The sequence below is a fragment of the Bombina bombina genome, chromosome 4 (assembly GCF_027579735.1).
Source record: "Bombina bombina isolate aBomBom1 chromosome 4, aBomBom1.pri, whole genome shotgun sequence".
In the NCBI taxonomy this organism is placed as follows: domain Eukaryota; kingdom Metazoa; phylum Chordata; class Amphibia; order Anura; family Bombinatoridae; genus Bombina; species Bombina bombina.
In genome coordinates, this window is record NC_069502.1 from 1,145,883,167 (window position 1) to 1,145,895,698 (window position 12,532).

The 12,532-nt window shown below is 35.5% G+C and overlaps 1 protein-coding gene and 1 long non-coding RNA gene across 3 annotated transcripts in view; one reads left to right on the plus strand and one right to left on the minus strand.

Annotated features, from left to right (window-relative positions):
- Window positions 1–12,532, minus strand: part of HHIPL2 (HHIP like 2) — a 245,544-nt gene that overhangs the window by 80,564 nt on the left and 152,448 nt on the right. For both annotated transcript variants that reach the window (XM_053712520.1, XM_053712519.1), the window contains exon 5: window positions 11,840–11,966. In XM_053712520.1, coding sequence (XP_053568495.1) covers window positions 11,840–11,966 — 127 coding nt within the window. The remainder of the gene's footprint in view (window positions 1–11,839; window positions 11,967–12,532) is intronic.
- The window catches only part of LOC128658071 (uncharacterized), a 117,099-nt gene that overhangs the window by 29,379 nt on the left and 75,188 nt on the right, over window positions 1–12,532 (plus strand). The gene's annotated exons all lie outside the window — the stretch shown is intronic.

Here is a 12,532-nt window from a genome sequence, read left to right on the forward strand (position 1 = left end):
GGAGGCTGAGCTCTACTCTAAATGTGATATTAACCCTGCAAGCTCCCTACAAGCTACCTAATTAACCCCTTCACTGCTAGCTATAATACACGTGTGATGCGCAGCGGCATTTAGCGGCCTTCTAAATACCAAAAAGCAACGCCAAAGCCATATATGTCTGCTATTTCTGAACAAAGGGGATCCCAGAGAAGCATTTACAACCATTTGTGCCATAACTGCACAAGCTGTTTGTAAATGATTTCAGTGAGAAACCTAAAATTGTGAAAAATGTTACGTTTTTTTTAATTTGATCGCATTTGGCGGTGAAATGGTGGCATGAAATATACCAAAATGGGCCTAGATCAATACTTGGGGTTGTCTACTACACTACACTAAAGCTAAAATTACCCCAAAAAGCTCCCTACATGCTCCCTAATTAACCCCTTCACTGCTGGGCATAATACATGTGTGGTGCGCAGTGGCATTTAGTGGCATTCTAATTACCAAAAAGCAACACCAAAGCCATATAAGTCTGCTATTTCTGAACAAAGGGGATCCCAGAGAACAATTTACAACCATTTGTGCCATAATTGCACAAGCTGTTTGTAAATAATTTCAGTGAGAAACCTAAAGTTTGTGAAATAATTTGTGAAAAAGTGAACAATTTTTTTTATTTGATCGCATTTGGCGGTGAAATGGTGGCATGAAATATACAAAAATGGGCCTAGATCAATACTTTGGGATGTCTACTAAAAAAAAATATATATATGTCAATAGATATTCAGAGATTCTTGAAAGATATTAGTGTTCTAATGTAACTAGCGCTAATTTTGAAAAAAAATGGTTTGGAAATAGCAAAGTGCTATTTGTATTTATTGCCCTATAACTTGCAAAAAAAGTAAAGAACATGTAAACATTGGGTATTTCTAAACTCAGGACAAAATTTAGAAACTATTTAGCATGGGTGTTTTTTGGTGGTTGTAGATGTGTAACAGATTTTGGGGGTCAAAGTTAGAAAAAGTGTATTTTTTTTCAATTTTTCCTCATATTTTATATTTTTTTTATAGTAAATTATAAGATATGATGAAAATAATGGTATCTTTAGAAAGTCCATTTAATGGCGAGAAAAACGGTATATAATATGTGGGGGTACGGTAAATGAGTAAGAGGAAAATTACAGCTAAACACAAACACCGCAAAAATGTAAAAATAGCCTTGGTCCCAAACGGACAGAAAATGGAAAAGTGCTGTGGTCATTAAGGGGTTAAGGAAAATCAGTCTAATTCCAAAAACAAAAATGTACAGTCTTGCCCATTAATTTATGTGAGAGATTTCCAACATTCAATAAACCAGTTTCATGTTCAGTTCCAGTTCAAATGCTGCTAATAGTAGACTTGTGCAGCTTCGAAAAATTTGTTTCGGTTCGGATCGATTCGAATTCGGAAAAAAACGAATGAATTCATTTCAGATTCATTTGGATTCTTTCGGATTCTAAAAAATTCGGCTGGATTCGGTTCGATTCGGAAATTCGGAATTTCGGTAAGTGTTAGGTGGGATGTGCTGTGTATTACACTAGTATTATGTACTGTATATTAGGTTTAACCCATAGCAGAGTGATAAAACCTAATATACTGTACAATACTAGTGTAATACACGGCCATCAGAATCTACCGAATAAATTCGTTTCGATTCGGATTTATTCAGTAGATTCAGCACTACCTCAATTCAGAAATTCGAATAGATCCGAATCTCCGAATTCGACAAACTCGTCCGAATTTCGATTAGGAACAGAATCGAATCGCACATGTCTAGCTAATAGTTGTTCAAAGTGGCATCAAATAATAGAACTATAAAAAAAACTGCACTATGGCAACATTCAAACATTATTCCAACCAATCTGATAAACTTAAACGGATGGCTTTCCAGGCAGATATTCCGGCTAGAAAATGTATCAATCACTCTGACCTATTGAATTTGAGTTATTACCTTCATGGGACAGCTCCAAATGGCTTAGCAGATACCCCTGGTCAGTCTAATTTTCTTTTATTTAATGTTATTTGCGAGAGTCCATGAGCTAGTGACATATGGGATATACAATCCTACCAGGAGGGGCAAAGTTTCCCAAACCTCAAAATGCCTATAAATACACCCCTCACCACACCCACAATTCAGTTTTACAAACTTTGCCTCCTATGGAGGTGGTGAAGTAAGTTTGTGCTTGATGTTTTCTAATTTCTTCTATGATAAGCGCTTCTAAGCATTCTGAAGCCCAATTCCTCTCAGAGTACAGTGTTTGTCAGAGGGATGTGAAGAGAGTATTGCCTATTGATTTTATGGCTTTCTTAGCGGGAAATCTTTCAAGGGTTCTCTGTTATCGGTCGTAGGGATTCATCTCCTACCTCCCTTTTCAGATCGACGATATACTCTAATATACCATTACCTCTGCTGATACTTTTTCAGTATGGTTTGGCTATCTGCTATATGTGGATGAGTGTCTTTCGGTAAGTAAGTATCATTATTTTAAGACACTCTCAGCTATGGTTTGGCGCTTTATGTATTATTATAAAGTTTTAAATATATGTATTTTACTTATATTTGCCATGAGTCAGGTCTATGTGTATTTCCCTTTTGCAGTCCAGCAGTTTCATTATGGGAATCATGTTTAGAAAGTTTGTCTTACCTAGGGTATAGTCTTTTTTCAATTTGACGTGTAAACTTGCGGGCATATTAGGTTTGCGAGGGCGCAAAATGCTGTTATTTATTGCGTCATTCTTGGCGCTAGAATTTTTTTGGGCACGAATGTGCATCTGTCATGATGCAAGTTCATCATTTCCTGCATCTTAGTTGACGCAAGGTTGTTTGGAGCGAAATTGCATTTGTTATGACGTGAGTTGCGTCATTTCCGGATGTTGATGGCGCCAAAAAATTTCTCAACTTCCCTTTGTGTCGTGCGTCATTCTTGGCGCCAAAAAAATATATTTATATTTTTCCCCACTTCCTATATGCTCCTTGCCTTCTTTATGCTCAGAGGGCTATGCTATTTGCTTCTTTGTCGATTTTAGCATTTGCATTTTTTCCCATTCCTGAAACTGCTATATGTGGAAATAAGATATTTTTTGTAAGGGTTATTTTTTTTTTTACATTTTACAAGATGTCTCAATCTGATCCTGTCTCAGTTGTCATGATAAGCTTTTGAATGCAGAAATGGTTTCTATTAGTGCTAGTATAGTATCTGTTGTTCCTTCAACATCTAAAGTGCATGATATCCCTGTTGATATGAAAAATTATATTGCTAATACGATACAGAAGGCTATGGCTGCTATACCACCTTCAAATAAACGTAAAAGGTCTTTTAAAACTTCTCATATTTCTGATGAAATTTATAATGACCGACAACATTCTGATATATCCTCCTCTGATGAGGATCTCTCTGACTCAGAAGATCCTACTTCAGACATTTACACTGATAAATCATCTTATCTTTTTAAGATTGAGTATATTCGTTCTTTGTTAAAAGAAGTGTTAATAACCTTGGATATTGAGGAGTCTGGTCCTCTTGATAATAAATCCAGTAAACGTTTAAATTCTGTTTATAAACCTCCTGTGACTACTCCTGAGGTTTTTCCTGTTCCTGATGCTATTTCTGATGTGATTGCTAAGGAATGGTCTAAGCCTGGTACTTCTTTTGTTCCTTCTTCGAGGTTTAAAAAGTTGTATCTTTTGTCAGTGGTTAATTTAGAGTTTTGGGGAAAAGTCCCTAAGGTTGATGGGGCTATTTCTACTCTTGCTAAACGTACTACTATTCCTATGGAAGACAGTACCTCTTTTAAGTATCCTTTAGATAGGAAGATTGAATCTTATCTAAGGAAAGCTTATTTGCATTCTGGCTATATGCTTAGACCTGCTATTTCTATGGCTGATGTTGTGGCTGTATCAACTTTTTGGTTGGATAGCTTAGCACAACGAGAAAAAGATTCTGATTTGAATAGCATTGTTCACTTGCTTCAACATGCTAATCATTTTATCTGTGATGCTATTTTTGATATCATCAAGATTAATGTTAAATCTATGTCTTTGGCTATTTTAGAAAGAAGAGTTTTATGGCTCAAATCATGGAATGCTGACATGGTATCTAAATCTAGGTTACTATCTCTTTCATTCCAGGGTAATAATTTGTTTGGTTCCCAGTTGGATTCAATTATTTCCACTATTACTGGGGGGGAAGGGAGTTTTTTTGCCTCAAGATAAAAAGCCTAAAGGCAAATCTAAAGCTTCTAATCGGTTTCGTTCCTTTCGTCAGATTAAAGAACAGAAAACCATTCCTTCCCCTAAAGACTCTGGCTCCAATTGGAAGCCATCCTCAAGCTGGAATAAATCCAAGCCTTACAAGAAACCAAAGCCAGTCTCCAAGACTGCATGAAGGTGCGGCCCTCAATCCAGTTCTGCTGGTGGGGGGCAGATTGAAATTATTTCAAGACACTTGAGCAGGTTCCATTCAGAATCATAGGATTCAGAATATTGTCTCCCAGGGGTATCAAATAGGTTTTAGAATAAGACCTCCTGTGAGAAGATTTTTTCTCTCTCACGTTCCAACAAATCCTGTGAAAGCTCAGGCTTTTCTGAAGTGTGTTTCGGATCTAGAACTTTCAGGAGTGATTGTACCAGTTCCATTTCTGGAACAGGGTCTGGGTTTTTATTCAAATCTATTCATTGACCCGAAGAAGAAAAATTCTTTCAGAGCAGTTCTGGATCTGAAGTTTTTAAATCATTTTGTAAGAATCCCAGCTTTCAAGATGGTGATTATAAGGACTATTCTGCTTTTTGTTCTGCAAGGTCATTATATGTCCACAATAGACTTACAGGATGCATATCTTCACATTCCGATTCATCCAGACCACTATTGGTTTCTGAGATTCTCTTTTCTAGACAAGCATTATCAGTTTGTTGCTCTTCCATTTGGCCTAGCAACAGCTCCAAGGATCTTTTTGAAGGTTCTCGGTGCCCTTCTATCTGTAATCAGAGAGCAGGGTATTGCGGTGTTTCCTTATTTGGACGATATCTTGGTACTGGCTCAATCTTTACATTTAGAAGAATCTCACACGAATCAACTTGTGTTGTTTCTTCAAAGACATGGTTGGAGGATCAATTTACCAAAGAGTTCCTTGATTCCTCAGACAAGGGTCACCTTTTAGGTTTCCAAATAGATTCAGTGTCCATGACTCTGTCTTTAACAGACAAGAGATGAATAAAATTGGTTTCTGCCTGTCGAAACCTTCAGTCTTGATCTTTCCCTTCATGACTGCAGCATCAGACGCGATACCCTTAGCTCGTTTTCATATGAGACCTCTGCAGATTTGCATGCTGAGTCAATGGTGCAGGGATTATACTCGGATATCACAGTTGATATACTTAAATCCCAACATTCAACTCTCTCTGTCTTGGTGGTTAGTCCATCATCAGATTATTCAAGGGGCCTCTTTTGTTCATCCTGCCTGGATTGTGATTTCAACAGATGCAAGTCTCACAGGTTGGGGAGCTGTCTGGGGGTCTCTGACAGCACAAGGAGTTTGGAATCCTCAAGAGGTGAGGTTACCAATCAATATTTTAGAACTCTGTGCTATTTTATATGCTCTTCAGGTTTGGCCGCTATTAAAGAGAGAATTATTCTTTCGTTTTCAGACAGACAATATCACAACTGTGGCATATGTCAATCATCAAGGGGGGACTCGCAGCCCTTTAGCGATGAAAGAAGTATCTTGAATACTGTCTTGGGCGGAATCCAATTCCTGTCTAATTTCTGCGATTCATATCCCAGGTGTAGACAATTAGGAAGCGTATTATCTCCCCCGCAAGTTCTTACATCCAGGGGAGTGGTCTCTCCATCCAGATGTATTTTATCAGATTGTACAGATGTGGGGTCTTCCCGAAATAGATCTGATGGCATCCCATCTAAACAAGAAGCTTCCCAGGTACCTTTCTAGGTCCAGGGATCCTCAGGCGACGATGGTGGATGCGTTAGCAGTTCCTTGGTTTTACCAACTTGCTTACATTTTTCCACCTCTAGTTTTCCTTCCAAGGGTGATCTCCAAGATCATAATGGAGCAATCGCATGTGTTTCTGATAGCACCAGCATGGCCTCACAGGTTTTGGTATGCGGATCTTGTCCGGATGTCCAGTTGCCAAACTTCCGTTAAGGCCAGACCTTCTGTTTCAAGTACGATTTTTCCATCAGGATCTCAAATCGCTAAATTTGAAGGTATGGAAATTGAACACTTAGTGCTTAGTCATAGAGGTTTCTCAGACTCATAGATATTGATGGCAGATAAGAGCCATAGGCCCAGCAAGTCTGCCCGATATTACCTAACAGTATAAACTTATCTAGTTTGTAGGATAGCCTTATGCTTGTCCCATGCATTTTTAAAGTCCCCCACAGTGTTTGTTGCTACTACCTCTTGAGGAAGTTTATTCCATAAATCAATCACTCTTTCTGTAAAGAAGTGCTTCCTCAAATTACTCCTGAATCTACTACCCTCTAGCTTGAGCTCATGACCCCTTGTTCTTGAATTTTCCGTTTTATGTAAAATACCCACAGCCTCAGTTTTACTAAACCCTTTAATGTACTTGAAAGTTGTTATCATATCACCTATTTCCCTTCTCTCCTCTAAGCTATACATATTTAGGTCATTGAGCCTATCCTGGTAAGTTTTATTTTTTAGACCATGTACCATTTTGGTAAGCCCTCCTTTGCACAGATTCAAGTTTGTTAATATCCTTCTGAAGCTATGGCCTCCAGAACTGCACACAATACTCAAGATGAGGCCTAACTAATGATCTATAAAGTGGCATAAGAACCTTACTATTTCTGCTGCAAATACCTCTACCAATACATCCAAGCATTCTGCTAGCCTTACTCGCTGTATTACTACATTGTTTACTAAGTTTTAAATCATCTGAAATAATAATTCCCAAGTCCTGTTCCTCATCTGTAACAGTCAGTAAAGTGTCATTGAGTCTGTAATTAACATTTGGATTTTTCTTCCCTAAATGCATTATTTTACACTTTGCTGTGTTAAACTTTAGATCCCAGTCATTTATCCAATACTCCACTTGTTGTATATCACTGCTCATTTTGTCTACCCCCCCTGGAACATCCACTCTGTTACAAATTTTTGTATCATCTGCAAACAGACATACTTTCCCCTGTAGCCCTTTGATGATATCGCAGATAAATATGTTAAACAAAACAGGCCCCAGAACTGACCCCTGAGGAACACCACTAGTAACAGCCCCCTCTGCTGAATGAACTCCATTTACTAAGACACTTTGTTTTCTGTCCTTAAAGGGACATGACACCCACAATTTTTCTTTTATGATTTAGAAAGAGAATGCAATTTTAAACATCTTTCTAATTTACTTATATTATCTAATTTCTTTTATTGTCTTGATATTCTTTGCTGAAAAGCATATCTAGATATGCTCAGTAGCTGCTGATTGGTTGCTGCACATAGAAGCCTCGTGTGATTGGCTCACCATGTGCATTGCTTTTTCTTCAACTAAGGATATCTAAAAAATGAAGCAAAATAAATAATGGAAGTAAATTGTAATGTTGTTTAAATTTCTATTCTCTATCTGAATCATGAAAGAAAGATTTTGGGTTTAGTGGCCCTTTAAGCCAGCATTCCACCCAGTTCACAATTTTTGAATCTAGACCAAGGAGATACAGTTTGTCAATTAGTTTATTGTGTGGGACGGTGTCAGTGATTAATACTATGCTTCATGCTCGTAAGTCTGTTTTAAGGAAGATTTATTATCTGGTTTGGAAAACCTATATGGCATCATGGTGTTCTTCTCATAAATTCTCTTGGCATTCTTTTAGAATTCCTAGAATTTTACAGTTTCTTCAGGATGGTTTGGATAAAGGTTTGTCTGCAAGTACTTTGAAGGGACAAATCTATGCTCTTTCTGTTTTATTTCATAGAAAGATTGCTAAGCTTCCTGATATTCACTGTTTTGTTCAGGCTTTGGTTCGTATCAAGCCTGTTATTAAAACAATTTCTCCTCCGTGGAGTCTTAATTTGGTTTTAAAAGCTTTGCAGGCTCCTCCGTTTGAGCCCATGCATTCTCTGGATATTAAACTACTTTATTGGAAAGTGTTATTCCTTTTGGCCATCTCTTCTGCTAGAAGAGTTTCTGAATTATCTGCTCTCTCTTGTGAGTCTCCTTTTCTGATTTTTCATCAGGATAAAGCTGTTTTGCAGACTTCATTTAAATTTCTTCCTAAGGTTGTGAATTCTAACAACATTAGTAGAAAAATTGTTGTTCCTTCTTTGTGTCCTAATCCTAATAATGCTCTTGAAAGATCTTTACATTCTTTAGATGTTGTAAGAGCTTTGAAATACTATATCGAAGCTACTAAGGATTTTAGAAAGACTTCCAGTCTATTTGTTGTTTTCTGTTTCCAGGAAAGGCCAGAAAGCTTCTGCCATTTCTTTGGCATCGTTGATAAAGCTTTTGATTCACAAAGCTTATTTGGAGGCAGGACAGTCCCCGCCTCAGAGAATTACAGCTCATTCTACTAGATCAGTCGCCCCTTCTTGGGCTTTTAAGAATGAAGCTTCAGTTGATCAGATTTGCAAAGCAGCAACTTGGTCTTCTTTGCATACATTTACTAAATTCTACTGTTTTGAAGTATTTGCCTCTGCAGCAGCAGTCTTTGGTAGAAAAGTTCTTTAGGCAGCTGTCTCAGTTTGATTCTTCTGGTTATGATTTAAGTTTTTTTCTTGTAATTTAGAAGAAAGACTTATTTTTTGTGGATTAAATTTTTTCAGCAGAAATAGCTGTTTTTATTTTATCCCTCCCTTTCTAGTGACTATTCTGTGGTCTCCAACATCTTGGGTATTTCTATCCCATACGTCACTAGCTCAAGGACTCTTTTTACATGAAAGAAAACCTAATTTATGTAAGAACTTACCTGATAAATACATTTATTTAATATTGGCAAGAGTCCATGAGGCCCACTCTTTTTTATGGTGGTTATGATTTTTGTATAAAAGCACAATTATTTTTTGAGTTCCTCTTTTTGTATGCTTTTTTACTCCTTTTTTATCACCCCACTACTTGGCTATTCGTTAAACTGAATTGTGGGTGTGGTGAGGGGTATATTTATAGGCATTTTGAGGTTTGGGAAACTTTGCCCCTCCTGGTAGGGTTGTGTATCCCATATGTCACTAGCTCATTGACTCTTGCCAATATGAAAGAAATGAATTTATCAGGTAAGTTCTTACATAAATTATGTTTTTTGATAACAAGTAGAAAATGAGCATGCACAAATCTACCACTCATTTTTAATATATAGTAGGTACTATTGCATTGTCTTTTTATTATGCAATTATATTGTATTCAATGGCCCTTTAAGTTTTTAAAACATGTTTTGATATGTGCATATAGACCACTGAGGATATAAATGGGTTATAATCACATATTTAGACAAATTAACTGAATAGGAATCAAAACATGGCAAACAAAAATGAAGCCAGCCATTAGGTATGATCAATGTGAATAATATATGAACTACATTTTTTGAGGATGGACAGAGGATGAGAGGGAAAGTGGTGCTGAAAAGACTCCAAGGACCATAGTTTTAGGTCTTGTATTGTAATGTTGGAGTCTGAAGAACCCTACATACTGAAATATACTACAAAAAAATATGAGAGACAGAAAATAAGCATCCCCTAAGCACTCAGAGGTAGAAAAAAAACAAATTACAAAATTACAAAGTCACCAATATATAACATACAGTATAACTACACTCATAAAATATAAAACATAAAATTTATTAGTGAAAAGTTAAGAATATAGGTAAAAGCATTTTAAATGGAAAATAGGGCCCAGCAAAAAAAGAAAAAAAATCAATATATAATGGCTATCACGGGAAAAAGCACAAAAGGGGTAACTATCTCAATTACAATGTGTGGCACGAAACACAAAAAAAGTCCCTTACATAAATCTATCTGTGACTATTAAATACTCTGCACTGGAGCCAGAAAGGGGTGGCAATCTGCTAACACTTTCGTAACACCTTACCACAATTATTTAAAAAAAGGACTGGGTGTTCTTGTGCTACTATCCCTGAAAACAGTCAAAAAACAATGTTCTCACAATCAAGAAAAAACAACAAACTGACCCAGTGTTATAGTGAGATATATCTCTCACTTTTGGTGGGGTTCCTATTATTGAAAATACCACATACATGGTGGTAGAAAGGTATATATTCTCCCTCATACTCAAGAGCATTATCTTGTTCTTGTTTCTCTTTTTTGGTAAACAATGAATATTTTGGTTGTTATTTTTTGTTTTCTTCTTTCTCTAAAATTGTTTAAGAGGAATTTCTTGATTTGTGTACCATGTATGTGATCACTAAAGTAAGATAAAAATAAAGAAAGAGTTATCTCTCAAGGTCAAATATGAGTTTTTTTAAAAAATTTGAGAGACTTCACCATACTGATGAAACATTGTAGTTCATCTTGACTGAGTGGAGAACTTTAGATCATAAGACCCTGAGGGAGATGAAGGTAGGTTGTGGAAGGGGCTTAGTATGTGATAGAGATGTGGGGGGCTATAGAGGGCTCCATCTTGGATCTGAACCCAGGCAGGCAGAAAAAATCGTCACAGGACTAAAGCCCTCTGAATAAAATGTCAGCATTTTATTCTCCAAGGCTCCTGAGGCATCAGAATATTTTTTTGTCTTGGCTGGAGCCATCATGAATTTTTGGTATGGAAACCCCCACAAGCATAAAATTGTACTCTACTGAAGGAATATAAATGACCTTATAGTCTTGTGAAGAGGGAATCAGGCAGATACATATGAATATGTAGACTAACTTAATGACATCCCAAATAATATAAAAAGAACATCCAGACTTTTAGATGATACTACAAGCTACCCACATTTACCACTAAACTTTGATTTAGGAAAGGAACATATTAAAACAGATAAATAGACAGACAGACAGGCAGGCAGAAAAACAGACAGACTGACAGACTGACATACAGACATATAGATAGATAGATAGATAGATAGATAGATAGATAGATAGATAGATAGATAGATAGATAGATAGATAGATAGATAGATAGATGGACTACTCAAACAAGAAGGCAGAGAAGGCTTTGCTACAGGGATACATTTAATAATATTTTGCAAATCTAATATAGCAAAAAAAAACTGTCTGGATTTATTGAAGTTGATTTCATATTTTTATCAATGTACTGTCTGATATGATTTATTTTTGAATGGGTATTTTAAGGATTGTCGTTTTCATACATTTGCATGTGATATAAATACAATACAGTATTTTAAGAATGATTAAAAATGATTATATAACTAAAACAAGCCAACCTGGGACTACATACGAGATTTCTTTATTTTATTGTACAGTGATAAAAACTTAAAAAAGAAAAGAAAAATACAGCTACATGTGGTATACATTTTGGAAAACAAGGTGTAAATGCTTTTGCACCTATCTTTTAGCTTTGATTTGCTTATTATCAATGTTTAGATCTTAAAATAATTGTGAGGTATATGTCATTCATTAAAAGGATCTCAAGGACAAAGAGAACTCCCTAAGTTTTAATTACATCAGTGATATTATCACTGATGATCAAATAAGCTTTTTAAAATTTATGGAAAAAAAAATAATCTGTGATTTAGTTAATTTTTTAATTCGTCAACAAAAAAATGTAATTCCTACAACTGAAAGAAAAAAAATAATTTTATTATTAATATTTACACTATTCAATTTCTATAGCATATATGTTTATTTTGAGCTTTGATTTATGACTATATTCAATTAATCCTTACCCATTCATGAAATCTCCAAAAATATAGACACCATTAAGATTTGGAAATTCACAGCCTCTGTAAACATAGCCTCCGGTGACAGATTTCCCAATATTGTGACCATATGCAAATATTGGCAGAACATCACCTGTTAAATATAAAATTGATGTAAAGTTTTAGACACAAGTTATATTTTAGTTTTTTAATTAGTAACCGAAAGTCCTACTTAACATTGAGATACATACATATACATATCTACATATTTATATGTGTGTGTGTATATATATATATATATATATATGTACATATGCATTTATGTATTTATATGCGTATATATGTATTTACAGACATATATACACATAAATACAAATGTATACATATATAGACATATATATATATATAAGTGCATTAGAGCCCTTTGCTGAAAGCATGTATCTAAAATTAATATTTAATAAAGTGTTTAAATATGTATTTACTGTAAATATTTCACATTCGAATGTTCTTCACATAGGGGAATATGTTCTATGTAATTTTAAACAGATATTACTGTATATATCTGTATATATCTATACCTATATATAATCATATATATAGAGAAAATAACTCATTCTGTAGTTCATTAACAAATCTAATCAGGCCAGAAGGCTTATTTTTCCCACAGAAAACTTCTGGACTACATTGTTTCCAATGCAGCAAAGGATTCTGGGTAATATA